The sequence below is a fragment of the Pagrus major genome, chromosome 7, assembly GCF_040436345.1.
Source record: "Pagrus major chromosome 7, Pma_NU_1.0".
In the NCBI taxonomy this organism is placed as follows: Eukaryota; Metazoa; Chordata; class Actinopteri; order Spariformes; family Sparidae; genus Pagrus; species Pagrus major.
The window spans coordinates 11,997,833-12,019,184 of NC_133221.1; the positions used below are offsets into that span (position 1 = coordinate 11,997,833).

Sequence of the window (21,352 nt, forward strand, 5' to 3'; positions counted from 1 at the left end):
TCATGGGTATTGTAGTATATAGACCATCCACGAGAGCTGAAACGTGTTGGCTCAAAGGTCAAGGTTCAAAGTGGAATTTACCGTCATGCTCTCCATATAAAATAATCAGTATTGAGGGGAACAAAGTTCTGTTCCTTCAGTGGTATGGTGCACACAATGAGAGAAAATGCTGTTTAGTAAAGAAGACAAACAACAACAAAGTCAGTGAAGTGCACACAAGAAGTGTTAAGTTGTTTTAAAGTACAATTATGACAACAACAACAGTAAAGTGTTCTAATGTACAAAAATGGACATAGAAATCATTGCAAACACAACAGAGATATCACTATAAGCAGGATTGTATTTGATTAATTGATGAAACAATTTTAATAATGAATTGTTTAAGTAATTTGTCAAGCCAAAACACTATTAAATCCTCCGGTCCAGCTTCTGAAATGTGAATACTTTCTGTTTTTCTTCAATATCTTTACATAAAATGAAGCGAGTTAGTGAAATCATCAAGAAAGTAATCATCGTAATCAAGTCCATACTATAAATGATGCTGCCCTGCCATCCACCATGCTAGAAATAAGTTTGAAATAATTAAACACATGGCCACTACATAAGCGTATAGTGTCGCTACCTTTCCTAGAAGTCTGTACGTTAAATTGCTATTTTATATTGTATATTCGTACTTTTATGTTGTTATTTATGTTTGAATGATTTTGCACCTGAATGTTGATTGAAAGGATGTTTTGCAGCTGTAGACTATAAAATAAAAGTAATTTACTATGCTGATCAAACACTGCCGGCAGCCAACTGAAATTTTTAAGGTGGGATGTTTTCTTGTATTTTATTAAATGCATGAGTTGATGTTGTGAATCAATCAACACTCTTCAAATTTGACAAACTTTGGCCATGTAGGTCCACAGGTCTGTGTTCATTATTGAGTGTCTCGATCGAAGAAAATAAAGTCCGACGTCGGTTTCTATCTGCCTTGGCGGGCTGCTCAAGTAGAGCCTATGTGTGGGAAACACTGTGCTTGTGTGAGTTCTCCAAGCGAAGCAGCTGCAGCTCCTGTCATGTCACTGGTGTGAGTTTACATGGCCAGATCAGGGCCTCGTGCCTCTGTTTTGTCAACAGAGATTATGAGAGAGCGGCTCGCTGGCAGGTAGGCGGCAGGGGAGTCGCCAACCACGCCGACTCTGTCACCTTCCCTCCCCCTGTCTCCCCTCCTATCTGCTCCTCGCTTTTGTCACCAAACAAGCAGAACCCTGCCCACACAGTCCTGGCTTCTTCTGGAAATAGACGCCTGTCAAACAAATACACCGGAAGTTGGGCGGCAGCCAGTTCTTCCGTCTCTGTGTTTGAGAGATGGTGAATGACCACACTCGGCTAATCATCGTTTTACATAGAGAACCAACTTTTTTACAAACTTTCCGTGCTAACCTTCAAGCTCTCTTGCACACAAGAACACGTAAGAGTTTCAATTTGACGCTAAATGAGACTGAAACATTAGCTGGATCTATCTGGGGACGATGCTGAGACAGGAATAAACCTGCCTGTGTGCAGATGAAAGAGAGGTGTGCTTAATATTTGTTTTTGCTAATTTTCCCGTACACTCGTCGTCTAGCCCCAGTAACTCTTTCCGACGTGTTCTTGTTTGTTGCATTGTTTTTTTCCCCTGGTGTGACTCACTCTGTCGTGGGAAGGCTGTCGTCGCTCCACTTTGTTTTCTGTCTGCCGAAACCTTTTTTTTGTTTTTTGCTTTCAGTTGCTGCCGTTCATCCATTTAAAATCCGCTCCCCTTGAGTCCACGAGTTTAACTCACCAGTGTCGTTTAAGCGCTGCTCCTCTTATTGAAAACATTTGTATTGTGCACACAGAAAACAAACACATTTCTACAAGAAAAAATACCATTCAGTTCAAAGTCTTACATCTAAAAGATGTCTAGAATTGGGAATTGCGAGACTTTTATGTGAAGTCAAGTTGGATAACTCACAGCTGTCTGCAGACACGTTCTCCCTCCTCGCGAAAACTCAAAACAGAATAAATTCAATGTTCAAATTTAGACAGAAAACAATCTGATTAATATCCATGAAATGAATAGTTAATATTGAAAGTGAAATCCCCAGACTCTACAAACTTTCCAAAGGTTATTGTTAGAAACAATCAAATCTCTCTGCAAACTTAATTTTCTTTTGCCGTGATAAACCATTTCATGAAATTTCCCAAAAGTAACTGAAACAAAAAAAAAAAATCTGAGAGGCTGAAACACATGCAGTACATCCCATCATACACAAAACAAACAACACAATGACAATTGTGCTGCTTATACAGTCACAATAATAACTGGAGCAACTCTTTCTCTATTTTCAATTATCATCCGTCCCAACTGCATGGAGGAAATGAATAATATCCAGTTAAATGCTCTACATCCAGACAACGAATATCAATCAAAAACTTACACGAATGCAGAAATGTTATATATTCGGTGTCTGAATAGGGTTTTTGCTGCAGTCCATTAAAAGACAGAAGTTCAGGGTCAGTATTATTCAGATCTAATATTGGCATGCTTTAAGTGATGATGAACTGGAGGAGTCTGCTCATACAGACTTCTATCAAGCATAAATCAGCTGAATGGAAACTATAAAGTTGTTACAGCATGTTTCACAACACAAACACCATATAAAATAAAAATGTATCAAAAGGTAAATATTCACAGAGTCATTACATTAGGGTTACTGCAGTGACGAAATGTTCCCTTGGGTCTAAATCCAAATTACTGCCAAATAGGCGCTTTTGCTTTTTCGCTTTGACGACAAATCCAGCATCTGGCATCATCTTGTCATCAACTCTCCTTACTCTAAATCAAATCTTACCCCCAGTTTCCATCGGGTCCGTCATGGCTGATCTGATCGCGGCTGTTCTAGACTCTGCTTGTGTTTCCACCGGCTGCGCCACGGCACATTTCAGGAGCATCCCAGAAGCAGCTCTCTGCTCTGCGGAAAATATGTAAGTCTGGTTTTGACAGAAGCTGACCGCAGCCGCGTCGATCTGCACAGAGCACATCAGGAGACAGGAAGTCAGAAAGCAGAACAGCATAGCGCATCTAAACATCTGGTGCCGACTCAGGCTCTACAGCACAACGAACAGCATCAGGTGTGTTAATGTCGTAGTACTCGGGCAAGATGACTCTAGAATTCCCCAGTAATTGTTTTGTCGCAGTGGTGGCAGCGGTTAATTCTTGGTATTTGTTCCAGGTGTATCTCTGTTTGTTTAGTTTTGTATCTAGTGCTGTCAGAGGTTTGCAGCACTGAATTTGTTCATTTTGGTTAATTGAAGAGCTACTTCTGTGCACTAGGCCTTGAGCTCGTTGGTGTTTTTTTGTTTTGTTTTGTTATCTGGATAATAATGACCAATTTCTCATTTTATCGAGCTGTACTGTGGGGGTTTGCCACTCCTGAATGGATTGCAGGATTAGATATGATATTCCATGTATGCAAGAGAAGAGAGAAACCTTGGCCTGATAGTGAGGCCAGTAGGAAGGTCAGAGGGTCAACAAGAAACATCCGGATTCATCCTCTGGGAGCCTTGAGTATCTATAATTTATTACTTTAGTGTTTGAGGTACCTTGAAACAAGCTGTTGAATAAAGTGATGTTTGGACAGCTAATCAGAATAAGATCTCATGTCTGTCAGTCTGTCCTGTAACATGTGAGCTTAACTGGGATTGGATTGCATGCTCTCCAGTTCACGAGGTGAACCATTTCCTCTGGTTTTGCCATAAAGTCATAAAGTCTGTGGTTCCTGTTGAGCAGTGCTCCCACTGGGATTCAGGCTCCTGGGTCACTGGCAGGCTGCTGTCCTGTAGCAGACCCAAAACGCTGAGCTTCACCCCAGTGATGCCACGGCACTGTTGACCTGAGTGATCCTCGTTTCACACCCGTCTAATGACCCAGAAAATATGTGGGTCAACTGTCAGCGTGAAGGCGGTGACCCCCTGAAATCACTCAGGTCAAGATCAGGGTTGAGAAGCAGTTCAAACTTGTTGTGAAAGTTCAGAGCTGCTTACCTGCATGTGTGCTCCCACCTGTGCTGTACATGTCAGCAGAAGAACAGAAGACCCCCTGATGATGCTTCAGTCAGCTGGGAGCTAAATTCTTTGTCCTCTTCCTGTTTGTCCGAGCCAACAGCAGCTGCTGATTAAGTACCACTCTGATTAACAGCTTCCCACTTTTACCTCTGACCCTGATTAATGTCTTGACTCAACCTCAACTACATGATTTAGTTTATAGACTTCAATGAACATGCAGCTGATCAAAAGCAAATCTAGAAACCGTGTGGCCTCGAGAATATGTTGGTTTTATGTCTCACTTTTCGCTGGTGTGTCACGAATGATGCCTTCCTTTTCAAGTTAATTTCCACGCTCATTTTTCCAACTCAAGTGTAAATTATATGTACATTTTCAAGGTGCATTATCAAAGTGTGTTTCCATTATGCACTGTACTGTTCTGAAGAGGGAGATCAACTATTAGATGAGCATCTGTAAGGGTGGGGCTGGGCTAGAAAAGGCTCTTTTCATTCGATCATATCAGGGGGCAAAAGTGTCGTTGCTGTTCCAACTCTCAAATAGGGGCTGAAAACCCAGTCGTCACATTAAAGAGCGAGACATGAAAATCTTTTTTTTTCCTTATCAGTTTAAGCTATGTATATATTATATATAAAACACTAAGTTTTAGGGGGTTGTTTTACCTATTTGTCATTCATGCTTGGGGAAGGAAGGAGGGGGAAGTCCAAAGATTGGAGGGGCAAAAAAGCAAGAGTACTGTGCTTGTATAGTTAGGTTAAAATGATCAATGTCAAGTAATGTAAATGTATGTAAAGTATGATGATTCATGCTCAACCTAACCTCCAGTATTGGAAAAATAAAAAAAAACAAATTAAAGCAATCCTCGAGATGATATAAATAAAAAACTCTTTCACACTTGTGACCCTCAAAAATACCTTTCTAAACTACTATTTTGAAAACCAAAATAGCAGCTTTAATTCAGCTGAGGCTTTTTTAAATTTCTAGTATTTCTTTTAAAGTCTTCTTAATGCTCTAATTCGAAGCATTTATTAACCCAGGTGCATAAAACTACCTTATTACCTACTTTTTGCCCCATTTACTGCATCTCACTCTTTGTCCCTTAAATTGCCATCTTCGTGCCCATCTCTCCTCCTCCTGCTGCCCTCCATGCTGCCATCACCTTCTCCCATTTCCCTCTTTACGTGTCTCATTCCCACTGCCCCCTGCTGCTGTATTGTACCCACCGCAGCCCGCTGCCTCTCTGCCACCAGGCCCCACTGCCTGTGGCGTGTAATTGACTTTCTCCCTGCACTGGAAAAGCGGGCGGCCCGCGCCAGGCTGGAGGTGACCCATTTCCCTGGGGCATTCAGCAGCCTCCTAATCAACCATTCTCTGGGGCCGCCTCATTCACTCCGCAATTAGAGCAACTCCCGCTTTGAGAACTCCATCAATAGGCTGGCAGGCAGGCGGGCGGGCTCGATCGGCGGAGAGGCAAAGGCGGATTTTCACTCAAACACTTTGCTTTGGCTCCTCCAGTTCTGAACCCTCCGACTTTGTGCCTCCGCCTCTCTGCCTATCCTCCTGTGCTCCTCGTCTCCCTCGTGGTAGGTTTCATCAGACAACAGCAAGCGGGGGGTTTGTCTAACGATGAGCCGAAGACGGGGAGGCAGGTAGACAGGCACGCAGGGAGGCAGACAGGAGGATAGGCAAGAAGACACACAGGTAGGCGAGCAGACAAAGGCAACGAGACAGTCAGACAGACAGTCAGGTGTGAGGTACTCAAGGGAGAGATTAAAAGAGAAATTTGAAAGAAACTCAAAGCGGGAGGGATTGAGCAAGAGGATCGGCGCATCTTCAGAGCGCCTCTTGCTTTGAGAAGAAGATTTATGAGTATTCCCTGTTGTTGTCTTGCAAGGGAATTCACTTGTGTTTCACCTGGTCTTGAAGACGTGCATGAAAGCAGCCTTCGTATTGATTCTGTGTCATTGGCGAGGTGTGTTCACTGCTTGTTTCAGCTGGTTATGATCTTGTTGCGAGCCAGGAGCACGCAACAGAAGATTAGAAAACCGAATGCAATGAGGCGTTTTTTTCGCCGCCTACCCTGATCCCCTAAAGAAGGAGGCTGGGATGATGATGGTGCATGGTGATTAAATAACAGGCCGGCATCTCTCCCCTGCCGTTGGCTTGATTTGCTATGCAGGAGAGGCAGTGCTCTGGTCAGAGGATAACCATGTAATCAATGGAATGAAAAAGCTGCTCTGGCTGTGAAGGTTAAGAGGGGTACCGGAGGCTTTCAGCCCACTCTGCGCGCCACACATGCATTCAAAACACACACCAGACCGTCTGAATGTTACATCTCCTCCTCCTCTTCCTCTCTCACCTGTTCCCCTCCTCTTCCTCTTCTCTCTCTCGGACATGCCTGTCTCTCTCCCTCACTCTCTCTCAGCTCGCTCCCTCCTACTGCCGCTGCCTCTTTTCGCTCTGATTTCCCCCATCCTCTGTATTTTTTCTGCCTCTGCATTTTCTCTGTTCTCTCCCACTATATTTGTGCTCTCTCACTCTCTCTCTCTCCCCCTCATTTCCTCTCTTCCCTCCCCTCTGCTGTGCTCTCTTTCCTCCCTCCCTCCTACCTTTCCCCAGTGTCAGCTGCTGTCACTGTGGCAAAGAAAGTGGCCAATCGGAGCCCACTTCACAGCGCCGGCTTCTCCCTCCCTCTCTTATGTCTTCCTTTCCTTCCCTCTATTCCCCTCTCTTCCTCCTCCTCCTCCTCCTCCTCCTCCTCCTCCTCCTCCTTCTCCTCGCCTCCTTTCGTCCCATCTGCCTCTCTTCCCCGCACAACCTTTATCAGCTCACTTCCTGGAGACGAAATATGATGCATTATGGGAGACAGACGGCTGTCTAACGGGGTTAGTTGTGCAGCGTGGCTTATCATCAGAGACACTGCTAATCCTGTGTGTGTGTGTGTGTGTGTGTGTGTGTGTGGTTGTGTGTGTGCCATATGAGCTGATGAACTCGTACATGCACAGGCCCACACACACAAACAAACAAACAAACACAACCTCACATGCTTACTCTCTTTTTCTGAGGAGGAGGAGGAGGAGGCAGACGAGACGAGACATGTTTATATTCGTCAGTATCTGCCAGGAGAATACAATTTGCATGATATAAGCATATTTTACCCTGCTGTGTACTGTTTTGCACTGTATCCACTTTACAACCTGCCTCTGCATTGCTTATTTTTGCTGAGTTCAAAAGGACGATTCCCTTGTATTGCTTCCGTCACAATTACCTTTATAATAAGAGCTAAAGGGCTAATAGGGACTATATAATCCCTTCTCTGTCTCTATTAAAGTCTTATTTACACCTGTGTGTGTGCTCCTTCCCCTCAGGTGCTGATATGTGTACATGATGAGCGGATTGGGGGAGAACTCCATGGAGCCTCTGAGCTCAGAAAACCGGAAACGCAAGCTCTCCACTTGCGACACGCCTGGTCTGGGGTGAGTGTGGCTGATCAGCACGAGAGAAAGTGGGCTACTGGGTCAGTGGTTGCACCAGCCGTGCGGCTCCTTTGTGTGCTGCTACGAGTGAGAGTCAATATGTGTGCAAAAAACATCAGAAGATTTTGTACTAAGCTTTGGTAGAAAAAGCGCTTTTTAGGCTGAATTTGATCATTTTGAAATTTGCTTTTGTCTCTTTTTGATTTTATTTAACTTTGTAAGAGTGTAATTGAGTTAAAATCCTTCTGTCTCTCAGGATGGTTAATAAACCACACACTAACTCCAAGCCACCATTTTAATTAATTAGACAATTATCACCACATCATATTTTTCATTACTAAAGGATGGGGAAATAATAGACTTCCAGTTAATTTCGGTTTAAAATATGGCTCAGAGAGACGAGACTTTTATAGATTCTTATATAGAAGTGCAGCATTTTTTCGTAAAGGATATAGGAATGCATACTTAAGTGCAAGTAAAACTACAGACTTGAAAAATAATAATAATAACGTCCAGTTTGGCCCTTCGCTAACTTGAGTGGGAATAAAACAAATAAATGGTGCAGCTCTTCCAGACTTTTTTAATGTTATCCGACCGAATGGCTCAAATACTGATAGTGAAAGAAGTCATTTTATAGCTGCTTTTTCCGCAATGTAAGCTTATGGGGAAAAAAACTTATTTCAGAGGCCAGTGTGCATCATGTGACGCTGTTATTACACAGTTAGGCCACTCTGTCAAATTGGTTTCAAAACTGCCGCTGTTCCTGGGTGCTTGATGTAGCCCCTGCAAAGGCAAGCTAAATCCCCCTGCCTCCCACCTTAATGCTAAGCTAAGCTAACTTGCTGCTGGCTATAGCTGACTTAATATAACGTCCTCGGCTGTAGCTTGATATTTAAAGTTACAACCTTAAAGAGTGCTATCCATCGTCTCATCTGATTCTCATCAAGACGTCAAGTTTCAGTAATGTCCTACCACTATCTGCAGATGATAGTCTTTTTTTTTCTTCAGTTGCCGAACAAACTCTTAAAAGGCATCACGCCCAAACGATCTACTTTCCACGTATCTTGCAGCCACTTTGCATTATTTTCGAATCTATGGACTGCACTGACACTCTGAGAGAAATAGATTTGCGACGTAGCTTAGCTTTAACCTTTGCACATCGCCCTCTGCAGGTGTGAGAGGAAGCGACGGGAGCAGGAGAGCAAGTACATCGAGGAGCTAGCGGAGCTGATCTCCGCCAACCTCAGCGACATCGACAGCTTCAACGTCAAACCAGACAAGTGCGCCATCCTCAAAGAGACGGTGCGCCAGATCCGCCAGATCAAAGAGCAGGGTGAGTGGACGCTGTTACTGCTGAGGTCTGCAGCCGGGCAGGGGCACCACAAGTCAGATGGACTGTTGAGAAAAGTCTGGAGGAAATGCTGGGAAAAGATGTTGAGGAGAGGGATAGAGGGGGAAGAGACAGCTTGAGGTTATCGAGCACACACACACACACACACACACACACACACACACACACGCATGCACGTGCCTCCTCAGAGCCCAGGTGCAAGGACGAATCAGTCATTCATCTCCCACAAATTTCACAGCCTCAACTGTTTATGTTTGGGAGGAAACATTGGCAATGCTTTGTGAACCTGTCATTCATGTGTGTGTGTGCGTGTTTGTGTGTGTGTGTATGTTACGGGCATGCACAGCTGTGCGCTGGCCTCGCCAGGGGCTGTTTAATTGGACGTTTGCAGGTAATCACATGCCCATCCATTCTGCTGAACTGCCAAATTATTAGTTCTGTTACAGCTGCTGTTGTCATACTTCTGTTTCCATTATGCAGCGGTCATTTCTCCAGCGCACAATTTAAAAAGCTGCAGGCTGGGAGTCATCATCAGTGCAGATTGGATATATTTGAGCTCTTACATTCAGGACTGTGTCAGTATGGATAGTTTTTCACTCAAGGTGAATTTGTGGAGATCAGGGGGAGAGTCGCTGTTGAATTTTGTTCTTGTGTCTCTGCTCGGCTCAGTCAGCGTCTGCCACCTCGACAGGAAGGGGAAGAGGCTACAGCTGGCCCTGACTGGCTGCTGACAGGTTGCCATAGTTACAGGAAGTGAAGACAGAAATGACACAGGCGTTTAGACTCGTATCTCGCCTTCTACCTGTTCCTCTTCTCTTCTCACTTTCAGTTGCTCTTTCTGCCAGTCCTCATTCTTGCTCTTTTCTCCATCAGTCATCTCACTTGTATTTAACGTGCTTAACCTGCTCTCGCGTCTTTCTCCTTTCCTGCTCTGCTTCTTCCCCCTTCTCATCTGTATTGCAGCACAATGAGTTGCAGCATCTTTAGGTTTGCTCCCAGCATCTTAAGATATTGAGTGAACTGATGGAGTGCAGCCTCTCTCTTTCTGTTTCGTGCACACTCCTTTCTCTTCCTCTTCTCTACCTAACTTCACAGTGCCTGGCTGAAGGCAGCAATGGCTTTTTTTTTTCTTTGTGTGGGTATCTGTGCCCCTTGGGAGCTAATCAGATAGAATGATTCCTGTAGCCGAGCAGCCCCCGCCTCTCTCTCAGACCAAACCCTGCATTAATACAACAACCCAAACGCCAGCAGCTCTCCGTCAGCATCGTCTCCGTCCACATCTCCGGTCCTTCCTGTCTCTCTCTCTTTATTTGTCTGTCTTTCATTCCCTCTCTCTCTCAGACTCAGCCCCTCCATTAATTCAGGTGCCTCAGCTCCTGCCCCTGCACCATTACAGCTTCCAGAGCCTCTCTAGCTCTCTCCCGCGCTCTCTCCTGCGCTCTCTCTCTCTCAGCCCCAGCCTACCAGACAGTCCCTCAGAGTCTGACACTGAATATAAAGCATGAGGACGGCTGCTACCTGCTCCACATGCACCCAGCCCTCTACTCCTCCTGACGGGCTCCTCAGAGAAACCTGCCTCCGTCCGTCTCCCTCCTCACCTGTAGTTTTAAATCCCAAAAAAAGAAAAGAAAAAAAAAAATGAAGATTGAGAAACGCTGCCCCCTGCTGGTGCAGCTAGAGTAGTGACTGACTTGCTGTTTCCTCCAATTTCAGGTATCGTTGCTCTCACCTTGTGTTTCTCCTTTGCTCTTTCTTTTTTGTTTTTTTGCTTCTTTGTAGGCAGCTGGGCTTGAAATTGCGACTTGTGGTTGTTTTTTTGTAATTCCTCTCTTTCCTCTCCTGCAGGAAAAGCTTCATCCAACGACGACGACGTCCAGAAGTCAGACGTGTCCTCGACAGGTCAGGGGGTCATCGACAAGGACCACCTGGGGCCGCTCCTGCTGCAGGTGAGTCCAGCGCTCGACCCCGGCTGATCGCACAATATTTATACAAGGTTTGATTGACAGAGTGGTTGATGGTGACTTACTGTCGCTGTGCTCCCAGGCTCTGGACGGCTTCCTGTTTGTGGTGAACCGGGAGGGCAGCATCGTGTTTGTGTCAGACAACGTGACGCAGTACCTGCAGTACAAACAGGAGGAGCTCATAAATACCAGCGTGTACAATATTCTCCATGAGGACGACAAGGAGGAGTTCCACAAGAACCTGCCCAAGACCAACAGTGAGGAACACACACACACACACACACACACACACACTTACACACATAAACACACTCGCAGGGGAGCTCAGGAGCAAACCCTGCTTGACATCTTCCACAGGGCCGAGGTACAAAACAAACTCTGAGAGGTTACAACAACGCAGACTCCTCAGTTATTTATTCACGCTCTTCCGTTCTCTACTCTTCCTTTATAATGAGGAGCTCCTGGGAAGACTGTTCATGTGCATGAGAGCTTTCCAGAAAGACACACACACACACACATACACACACACCTGACAAAACACATGTGCACAGGAGCACCCACCCACTCGGTGCTAAGCAGGCAGAGCGTAGCGCAGCTGTCAGTCACACTCAGTGGTCCAGACAGTGTAAAACAGGCCTGAGCTCTATTCAGATCCCATGGCAGCCATCTGGAAACTACTTACTGCTGAATAATGCACCTCCACACTTCTCCACGCATGTGCACGTGATGTCTTATTGTATATATTTACATGCATATGTGTCAGTAATTTGATTGCATTTTTGTAGAAGGTGCTGCTTGTGTGTGTGTGTGTGTGTGTGTGTGTGTGTGTGTAAGCCACCCCGTGTGTGTGCACAGAGCGCACTATTTATAAAGCTGATTAATTATGGATATGTGTGCTCGACTGAACCTGCTACTCGATTAACTCCACAGTAACGTTCCTAAGCAGCGACGGCCCCGACATGTCACTGACGCGTTCTCTCACTTATTCCTCGCCTTCCTCCCGGCACGCTCCTTTATTCATTCACTCTTTTTATCTTTTAAAAGTCATCTTAATCCACTTTTCTTCCGAGCGTCCCTCGTGCCTCTCTCAACTCAGTCCTCCTCAGCCTCATTCAAACTTAATATGGCTGCCTACTAAGATGAATATTGTGGTTGTCTGTGTCTCAACCGGCTTCCTCGCTGCTCTCCCGCCCCTCATTGTGTCTCACTCTGCCGCCCGGCCCCTTCCATTATCTTTCGGACCCATGAATGAAATGCGCTCTCGCTGCACATTCCTGTGGGATGACCGCTGACCATGCCAGCTACAGTTAAATACACACACACGAGCTCACGAGCACCCAAGGCCCACATGCATGAACAAAAACAGACCTGATGCAGAAAACATGAAGTGAGCTCTGTGTGTTTTTCGACTCCTCCGCCTCGCCTCGATGTTGGCTAATTGTGTCTGAGGGGAGACGCCGGCCCCGGTGACTGCGCTGTGTTTTCTCTATCGAGGAAAGAAACGCAAGGCCTTGTTAAATCACCCTTCCTTCCCCACCACTACCATCCGACCCCCCCTCCCCTTCCGACATGTCTCGCTCTCCTGGGTCCTCTCCTATACCCTCCCTTCACCTGCCAGACAAAAAACCTCCAGCAAACTCAAGGCCCTGATAAGGCTTCAGACAGACCTTGGAGGACAGTTGGATGTCTCTCTGAAGTTTGCCTCCCCCATCTCTCTCTACCTCCCTCTCCCATGTGAAGGTGACCCCCGTCTAAATGAATGTGTGTGTGTGTGTGTGTACTGTGATGAGGAGTCAGGGCCTAAATGAGGATAGATGGCTGAGTGTCCCTGGCCTCTGCCCGCTGCGGAGCAGACTGAGAGGGAGAGATATTGGAAATCGACACCTTGGCTACATTAATCCCATGGTCCATTTAGCCAGGGATCCGAACAGCAGGAGAGGCTTCTGCTTCTCAATTTAAGAGAGAAAATACATGTTGCAGTGTGGTTTGTTTGTTTTGTTTGTGTTTGTGGAACCGCAGTAGGAAAAGGGTGTGAGCTGTTGTGATATTTGATAACAGGAAATCCATTCATAGCTGTGTTTGGGTTTCAGTCCCTGGAGCTTCATGCTCATTCCGTTTTACTCCAGGGTGTAAATGTATTTTTGTTTGTGTGTTTTGCTTTTAGTAAATGGAGTGTCGTGGGGAAGCGAGGCAGCCCGACAGAAGAGTCACACGTTCACTTGCCGGATGCTGGTCAAGTTCGGCCACGCCCACGGCCCCATGGAGGAGGGGCCAGGAGGGCCACGCTACGAGACCATGCAGTGTTTTGCTCTCACACAGCCCAAGGCCATGATCGAGGAGGGGGAAGGTGCGCTGGCTAACTCTCATTTTAGGTCATGATAAGGATCGCTATTTTAGGATGTTTAGAAATAACATTCATCTGTATGTACTGGCAAACTTTTAAAGTCCCCCTCCACCCAAGAACATGTTTTGCTTATTGTTCTTTCACTTTGATGTTTGAGAATGATGTGTGTGCAGAGTTTGACATTGGAGGGCTGGTTAAGGGTAACTCTGTGCTCAACTTAAAGGGTAACACATTAAAGTGTGTTTACAGGGCTTGGGGAGTACTGCTGCATACGTGAAAAGAGTAGTATAGTCTTTTGTGGCTCCAGAGGAAGCTGCGTGTAATCTGATAAATTGCCTCCACTGATGTCACTCAGTGGCAGAGCTGCATTGTGGGTACTGTAGGCACCAGGTTTTGAAAAAGAAGAAGAATGTGTGGAATAAATTACCCATAACCCACAATGCAACTTAGCCACTGAGTGACATCAATGGAGGCAATGTATCAGATTGCATGCAGCTTCCTCTGGAGCCACAGAAGGCTTTATGCTACTTTTTTTTCACATATGCAGTAGTACTCCACAAGACCTGTAAACAGACCTTAAGGTGCAAAATTGGTGGAGTTACCCTTTAAATCTTTAAATGTTTTAATGAGATCATTGACCTTTTTATGGACAAACTGTGTCAGATGGTCTGGAGGGGATCTTTGAAAGAAAGTTATAAAATCTGATCCAAAATAGAAAACTCTGTTTTAAAATCTGAATTTAAAGCAACCGCTTTCACAATTTCTCATTTGTTTCTCACTGTTTGACACATAATTAGAAGCTCAGGTGAATGTTCTCCCCATTTTTACTTTTCACTGTTTTTTGTGCATCTCAGATGTACGTCATGTTCCCTCCTGTGACATAAAATCTGTGTAAAACTGGTTTAATAGCAGAAAAATATGCCTGCACACTGACAGAAATACGAGAAGAGGCTGCAAAAAGAATGAATATACTGCAAAATGTGTGAATATTACACACATACTTGACGATTGTGTCTTGAAAATCGTGAGTTCAAAAGTGCAATCCTGAACGGAGGGGTAGAGAAGCATTTTTCAGTCACTGACATTAAAACCAATCAAAACGTTACTGACACTCTTCTCCTTTCACCTGCAGACCTTCAGTCATGTATGATCTGTGTGGCCCGTCGGGTGACAGCCATGGAAAGAACGGAGAGTTTCAACACACGGCACGAGCTCTCAGGTGAGGAGCTGCATAACCTGCAGAAAAGGAAAAGCTAAAAATACAAAAAATAAACTCTGAGGAGTAAATGACTCAATACTAGTGGAATTATCTGTCTATCATTTAACTGGACAAGAAATCCTGAAGTAAGTAGGCTCTGTGCTCCAAGGTTTGAAATAAGTGGAAGAGTTTATTTTTAAATCAAATTACTCAAGATCAGACTTGCTTCAGCACCGTAACAAGCAAATTACACTGAATTTCAGCATATAATTCCTCATTCAAAGGTTTTTCATTCTTAATTTTAGCACACTGCAGGAATTATGGCCAAGGAACGAGATAAAAATCACTAATTTAAGTGGAAAATGACTTGATACTGATGGGGCATGATTATGCTGTTACTTGAAACAACTTGTTTTGGTAAAAGAGGACTGTATGTGCCTTGTTTTCCCATTAAATTAAGATTTCCTGACCTATTTATGATTCATTGAACAATATACCATGAAATCAAAGATATAGACCAGTAAGTTTCTTTTAAAACTTAAAATTTCAATGAAATCATGGCAAGCACAGAACTGTTTGTCCCCTAAATACAAACCCAAAAGCTCCAACAGACCATAATTCAAGTCTTTATCCATGAACAGGCTTGACTGATCCCTTTTGCGTCTTCTTCTTGTTTCCTTCCCTCCACCCGTCCCCCTTTCTGTCCTCCCCGGCAGGTAAACTGATCCAGATCGACCAGAACTCTCTGCGAGCGTCGATGCGTCCCGGCTGGGAGGATTTGTTGAGGCGTTGCATTCAGATGTTCCTTCAGCACAGTGATGGGCAGCCGTGGTCGCACAAACGCCACTACCATGAGGGTGGGTCACACATGAACACACGCACACCTGGAATAGACTGCTGAAGTATTTTAAAATTTGTGAATTTGTCTTGTTTAGTGCTGTTTAATCAGTTGTGTATTCAATCTAGTCTCTTACAAGGTTATATTTATAGCTGTTAAAGGATAAGTTCACTTAAATTCAGTCATTATCTACCCAACTGCATGCTGGTGGAAATTCGGGTGAAGTTTTGTAGTCCACGCAACATTTGTGGAGCTTCACAGTGTTGCAGCATTCTCCTAAACAACTGAAGTAGATGGGGACTTGTTTTAAAACTTAAAAAAACACATCTGAAAGTTCGATACACCTCGACCGGCATAATGCAAGTCTCCAGAAGCCCCGAATTGATTTGAAAAGACATTATTTACACCCTTTTAAGCCAGAATCTTCACTGTAGCGACTGAGCTAAAAGTGTTAGCGCCCTGTCTGCACGAGCTCGTACACATGTCAAGGGTGTAAATAATGTCTTTTCAAATCAAATTGGGATCTTTGGCCTTCTGGAGACTTGCAGTATTTCGGATAGACTGTATGGAGCCTTTTTATGATTTTTTTTCTGTTGTTTTTTTTTTTACATTTTAAACCAGTCCCAATCAACTACAGTTTAGTTCAGTTTAATTCAGAAATGTGTTGTGGACTATGAAATTTCAGCCGACATTGGGGTCAGTAAGGTAGTAGTGGTGTCAAGATTCTCCGAATTCGATTTGACTTTTGATTTTAAAAAAAAAAGATTTCTCAGTACTGATGGGTATGCTTTTCTGGACTCTGACTTTTATGCCCTGACAACTGTCGTTGTCGTGACACCCTTAGTAGGTAATGACTGAATTTTCATTTTTGGTTAAAATAGTTTTTAAAGTGTTAGTGCTGCTCGTCTTGGCCAGACCTCCATTCAGTAGAATCTTAATTAGACCTACTGATGAAATACACACATCCACACCTCATGCATTAGTGTATCAATATTGAGCTCATGAATACAAATGTCTGGAGCGTAACAACATTGATCCTCGGTGTAATCACAGAGCTGGTTTCACATAAAGACAGTGATTGATGACCTCTGTTATCAGATAAGTGTTTCAGGGTGTTAATTTGTCATTTAATCTGTCTGCGCAGCCTTTCTGCAGGGTCACGCTGAGACACCCTTGTACCGCTTCTCCCTGTCCGACGGCACTCCAGTCACGGCGCAGACCAAGAGCAAACTCTACCGACACCCCATGAGCAACGAGCCGCAAGGCTTCATCTCCACTCACCTATTACAGAGGTCAGAAACTGAGAATGCACACGTAATGCTCCATTCAAACACAGCAAAGGATGTGTCATTTACTGTATTGACTAAAAAAAGCACTTCCAGCATATCTATGCGAGGCATTCAGTAGCTGAAGTAGCAGCTGAAGTAGCTTTTATCCACTGACGTCCTGTGAACAGTGAGAAGACTCCACACAGGAGGTGCTATTTTAGTTGCATTTATACTGAGCATCTACAGTCTGAGAGCTCTTTCAAGGTTTTTGCATTTTTTTCAAACCTTGCTCTTGTCCCTCTCCTTCCACACAGAGAACCAAATGGATACCGCTCAAATCAAGGTGGGGGCATGATGCCCAACACTATGAGACAACAGGGCATGGGGGGCCCTAACCCGAATGCCCAGATGAACATGAACACCGGCGGGGGGATGGGGATGGGGGGCATGGGCAGCATGAGCAGAAGCTTTGGGATGAACGAGCAGGGCCACATGGGTCCAATGGGAGGCGGCTCTATGTACGGAGGGAGCGGCGGAGGAGGAAGTGGAGGTGGAGGCATGGGCAACCGCATGATGCAGATGAATCAGATGGGCCAGATGAATCAGGTGGGGCACATGAACCAGATGAATCAGATAGGTCCCATGAATCACCCGGGACAAGGCATGCAGCAGCATCCACAGCAGCCCCCGTTTCAGAGCAGCGGAGGGTTTGGGCTGAGCGGCATGAACAGCCCGTCGGGAAGCCCCAGAATGGGTGGCCCCCAGCAGGGACTCTTGATGTCGCCCCGGAACCGAGGTAGCCCGAAGATGGGCAACAACCAGTTCTCACCTGGAGGTAAGTTGATCTTCATTGATAGTTAACCGTCACTTATTTAGAAACTTTCTTGTTTAACTGGATTAATCTTAGTTATGTTTTCCTTTCTAGGCATCCACTCTCCCATGAGTGGCATTGTCAGTGGTGGAGGAAGTGGCGGGAGCACCACCACCTTCTCCAGCAGCTCCCTCAACGCCCTACAAGCGATCAGTGAAGGAGTCGGGAGCTCCCTCCCCTCAACCCTAACGTCCCCCACGCCAGCTCTTAAACCAGACAGCTCTCCCAGCGTCCACTCTTCCTCTTCCTCCTCTCAGCCCAATCAGCCGGCCAAACCAGGCCAAGATGGCTCCAAAAGCCCAGTGGGAGGTTTAGGGCCTGGGCCCAGCGACCATCACCACCCCATGCACCATCACCATCATCATCAGCATCCTCAGGCTGAGAGTTCTGTTGACCGACCAGACAGCCAGGCAGCTACAGCAACAAAAGAATCCGGAGAGGGAGGCAATGAGGCGGGAGTGGCCAGCTCCGAGCCCCCCCGCAGGGTACCAGACAGTAAGGGGCATAAGAAGCTGCTGCAGTTGCTGACTTCCCCAACTGAGGAGCTGGGAATAGGTGGCAGCGGGCCAACAGGGCCCCCTGTACCACCACCTCCAACCAGCAGCAGCACTCCTGCAGGCTCAGACAGTAAGGACCCCACTGGAGGCATGACCAGCCCCTCGTCTACTGGGGTCTCCTCCTCTTCTTCAGCCAGTGCCAACACAGGCCAGGCGACTGGGCCAGGAGGCGTGTCAACATCACTATCGTCAGCCCACTACACAGGCTCACTGCAAGAAAAGCACAAGATCCTTCACAAGCTTCTTCAAAACGGCAACACCCCAGATGAGGTAGCAAAGATCACAGCTGAAGCTACAGGGAAGGTGTCGTTGGGGGGCCAGGAGGGTGGTGAGGCTGGAACAGGAGGATCAGGGACTGGGACGGGGCCTGGGATGACTGAGCCCAAGCAGGAGCAGCATAGCCCCAAGAAGGAGAAGACCCACGCCCTCCTCCACTACCTCCTCAACAAGGATGATTCCAAAGAGCCGGCAGACGTCAAGCCTAAACTCGAAGAGCTAGATGGGAAGGGAGCCCCGGGGGCCGCTGGCGGCCCTGCTCGGGGCGGCCCTGGATCTGGACCCGGCCCTGCACCAGAACACCCTGAGAGCAAGATCAAGTCAGAGCCACCTGATGACGTAAGGTTGCCTCTTTGTTGAGACGTATATCTGTCTTTGTCTAATAACCTGTGATCTGGATGAATGTGATTCTCCACTGACATCTACGTAATACCTTTTGACCTATATTTATCGTTTAGTTGCACAACCTAGAGTCCATCCTTGGGGACTTGAGGGGTTCAAGCTCCGACTTTTACCCAGATCAGGCTGGAGGTGGAGGGGCTAACGACACAGGAAACAAACCCCAGGGTTGCATTGACGACAGTCTGCAGGGTAAGCAGGGGATATGACATTATATGTGACGATATTAATGTAAAATGCCAGTAAACTACATTTGGCATCATCGTATGTTATTTGTCTAAGTTTTGTTTTACATCTAAAGCAGCAAAAAAAAATTTTAGGAATTACACTATTTAAGTTACAGACAATGCAACAATGCTTTATAGTAAAAGTTATTTGAAATTGTGTTTCCACATCATAGAAGTATTAAATACTATGAGAAAATAAGTGTTTTATACATTCTTGCTCTCTGAATACATATTAGTATTTTCAAAATGCCGGAGGGTACTGAGGTGTTATTTTTTTTTCTATATTCTCCGTATCATTGAGGAAAACAGAAGTGTGTGACTAATGTGTTTATACCTTTTGTGTACAGGGAGTCCAGGAATAGGTCCGGGGCCTCGGGGGCCCTTCCAGAGGGCCATGTCCATTGATGGGAAGCCTCCAGGTGGGCCCGGAGGAGCCGGTAGACGCCCCATGCTCATCAAGCAGGAGAACATGATGGGCAGCCCAGACGGCTACCCAGGAAACATGGGTGTGTGTTCATGTGGTTCTCTCACTATTCGTTAGCGAATTTAGGTCCCTGACTTTAAAGACACAAATTTAAGATGGTAAATGTCGACACTGCTCACCTTAAACACTTCCTGACACATCTGCTGCTTCCGTATTACCAGGACCAATGAATAGGGGCATGGTTCCCCAGAGGTCTCCCATGGGGGGGTCAGCGGACTGGGGAATGCCCCGCTCCAGTGCCAGCCCAGTGGGCTCAGCAGGGCACCCCTCCATGATGCGCCCAGGCATGGAGTACAACAGCAGTAAGGGCATGATGTCTGGACCGATGGTCAGCCGCTCCAACAGCGTACCAGGCAGCAGGTCTATGCTGCAGCAGCAGCTCATGGAAATGGGTATGTCCCAGCCAAGTGCTTCCTGTTAACAAATCCTTTAAGACCTAGTCTAAAGCTTGTGCAAAAATAAATGTTTTTAGTCTGCTTATAAAAGAAGACACAGTTGTAGCAGACCTTGTGCAAGAACTACTTACTGCTTACTCTTTGGTGAATCCTCCCTAATGACCTGTTTTGAAGTTTTTATATGTATATGTAACATATGTCGACTAATACATCATTTATGTCTGTTTCCATTACATCCAACGTGTATACCCTTTGGTTTTGACTGCCCAGACACTTGTAATGTGTATTAACATATTGTCTTGTCATGGTTTAGGAGGCTCTGCTGACATGGGCATGGGAATGAGCCCCTTCAGCCAGCAGGGCCAGGCCAACCAGTCCCCCTCCTGGCCGGACTCTATGATGGGCATGGAGGGTAGCAGGTGAGTGCATTATTCCTTATTGTCTGTGTTAGTTCCTGATTAGCTGCAGCGAGCTCAGGAGACAGTTTATTCTAAATGTGATGGTGTTCATGTGTTCGTGTCTCTTAGACGCCAGTTTGGCAACACCTTAGATGATCTCCTGGTGCCTCCCACCACCAGTGAGGGTCAGAGCGACGAGCGGGCGCTTCTTGACCAGCTGGACTCTCTGCTGAATAACACGGACGGCATAGCTCTGGAGGAGATAGACCGTGCACTCGGCATCCCAGACCTCGTCAGCCAGGTGGGTGATCACAGAAACTATAAGACGTTGGAGTAACAACACCCTCTGTGGTCTTCTAGCTCCCTTTAGAAGTAAAGTAAAAGGGGAACTGATCGATCTGTATATCATGACTCATAAGTGAGCCGTACGTTCATCTTTGCTTTAGATATTGCAGTCATGATTCAACGTGTTCAGACTGTTCTTTTACCAAAGGGAGATAGATGAGCCCAGAGGGATCTGTCTGTGCTGCTTAGAAAAAGACAATTACAGAACCAACCAATTGGAAATGAATCAATCAGAGGAAAAGTTTAAAAAACTTCTCTTTTTGTCCTCTTCAGACCCAGGGATCTGAGCAGCCGATGGAGCCTTTTCCAGGCCAGGACCCGTCCATGGTGCTGGACCAGAAGCCTCTCTATGGACAGGGATATCCCGGACCCCCCGCCATGCCTATGCAGTCTGGCTATGGAGGAAACCCCATGCAGGGACAGGCCCAGCAGGGAGGCTTTGGACCCATGCTCTCTCAGATGGGCCAAGGTGGCAGCTTCCCCGGTATGGGTGGGATGGGCGGCATGGGACACCCACGTGGCAACATGATAAGACCCAGGATGATGACCGCCAACAAGCCCATGAGGCTCCAGCTGCAGCAGAGGCTGCAGGGACAGCAGGTATGACTACAGGAAGTTAACAGTTTATCAGTGGTGCAATGTTACAGTAGCTGGAAATCAACAAATTGATGAATAAGAACTTGGAAACACAGATTCAAGTTATGAATCTAATTATTCAAAAGCCACAGTAAACAGTTATGTTTTAAGCCCTGATTTAAAATAAACTGACAATTGACAAAGCTGACAAAGCACTTAAAGGAACATTAAGTAGAAATTGGAACACCACTGTCATATAAAAATATATGACAGGTCATGACAAATCCCAGGTCAGCAACAATTCATCAGACATAATG

The 21,352-nt window shown here is 45.9% G+C and overlaps 1 protein-coding gene across 2 annotated transcripts in view; it reads left to right on the forward strand.

Annotated features, from left to right (window-relative positions):
- LOC140999894 (nuclear receptor coactivator 3-like) overlaps nt 1–21,352 on the forward strand; it is a 64,921-nt gene that overhangs the window by 36,528 nt on the left and 7,041 nt on the right. For both annotated transcript variants that reach the window (XM_073470459.1, XM_073470460.1), the window contains exons 3-18: nt 7,440–7,547; nt 8,720–8,880; nt 10,744–10,844; nt 10,942–11,116; nt 13,024–13,206; nt 14,336–14,422; nt 15,118–15,258; nt 16,384–16,531; nt 16,822–17,342; nt 17,433–18,550; nt 18,670–18,802; nt 19,185–19,343; nt 19,483–19,713; nt 20,030–20,135; nt 20,244–20,415; nt 20,733–21,059. In XM_073470459.1, the coding sequence (XP_073326560.1) occupies nt 7,456–7,547; nt 8,720–8,880; nt 10,744–10,844; nt 10,942–11,116; nt 13,024–13,206; nt 14,336–14,422; nt 15,118–15,258; nt 16,384–16,531; nt 16,822–17,342; nt 17,433–18,550; nt 18,670–18,802; nt 19,185–19,343; nt 19,483–19,713; nt 20,030–20,135; nt 20,244–20,415; nt 20,733–21,059 (3,855 nt within the window). In that variant the 5' untranslated portion in view covers nt 7,440–7,455. The remainder of the gene's footprint in view (nt 1–7,439; nt 7,548–8,719; nt 8,881–10,743; nt 10,845–10,941; nt 11,117–13,023; nt 13,207–14,335; nt 14,423–15,117; nt 15,259–16,383; nt 16,532–16,821; nt 17,343–17,432; nt 18,551–18,669; nt 18,803–19,184; nt 19,344–19,482; nt 19,714–20,029; nt 20,136–20,243; nt 20,416–20,732; nt 21,060–21,352) is intronic.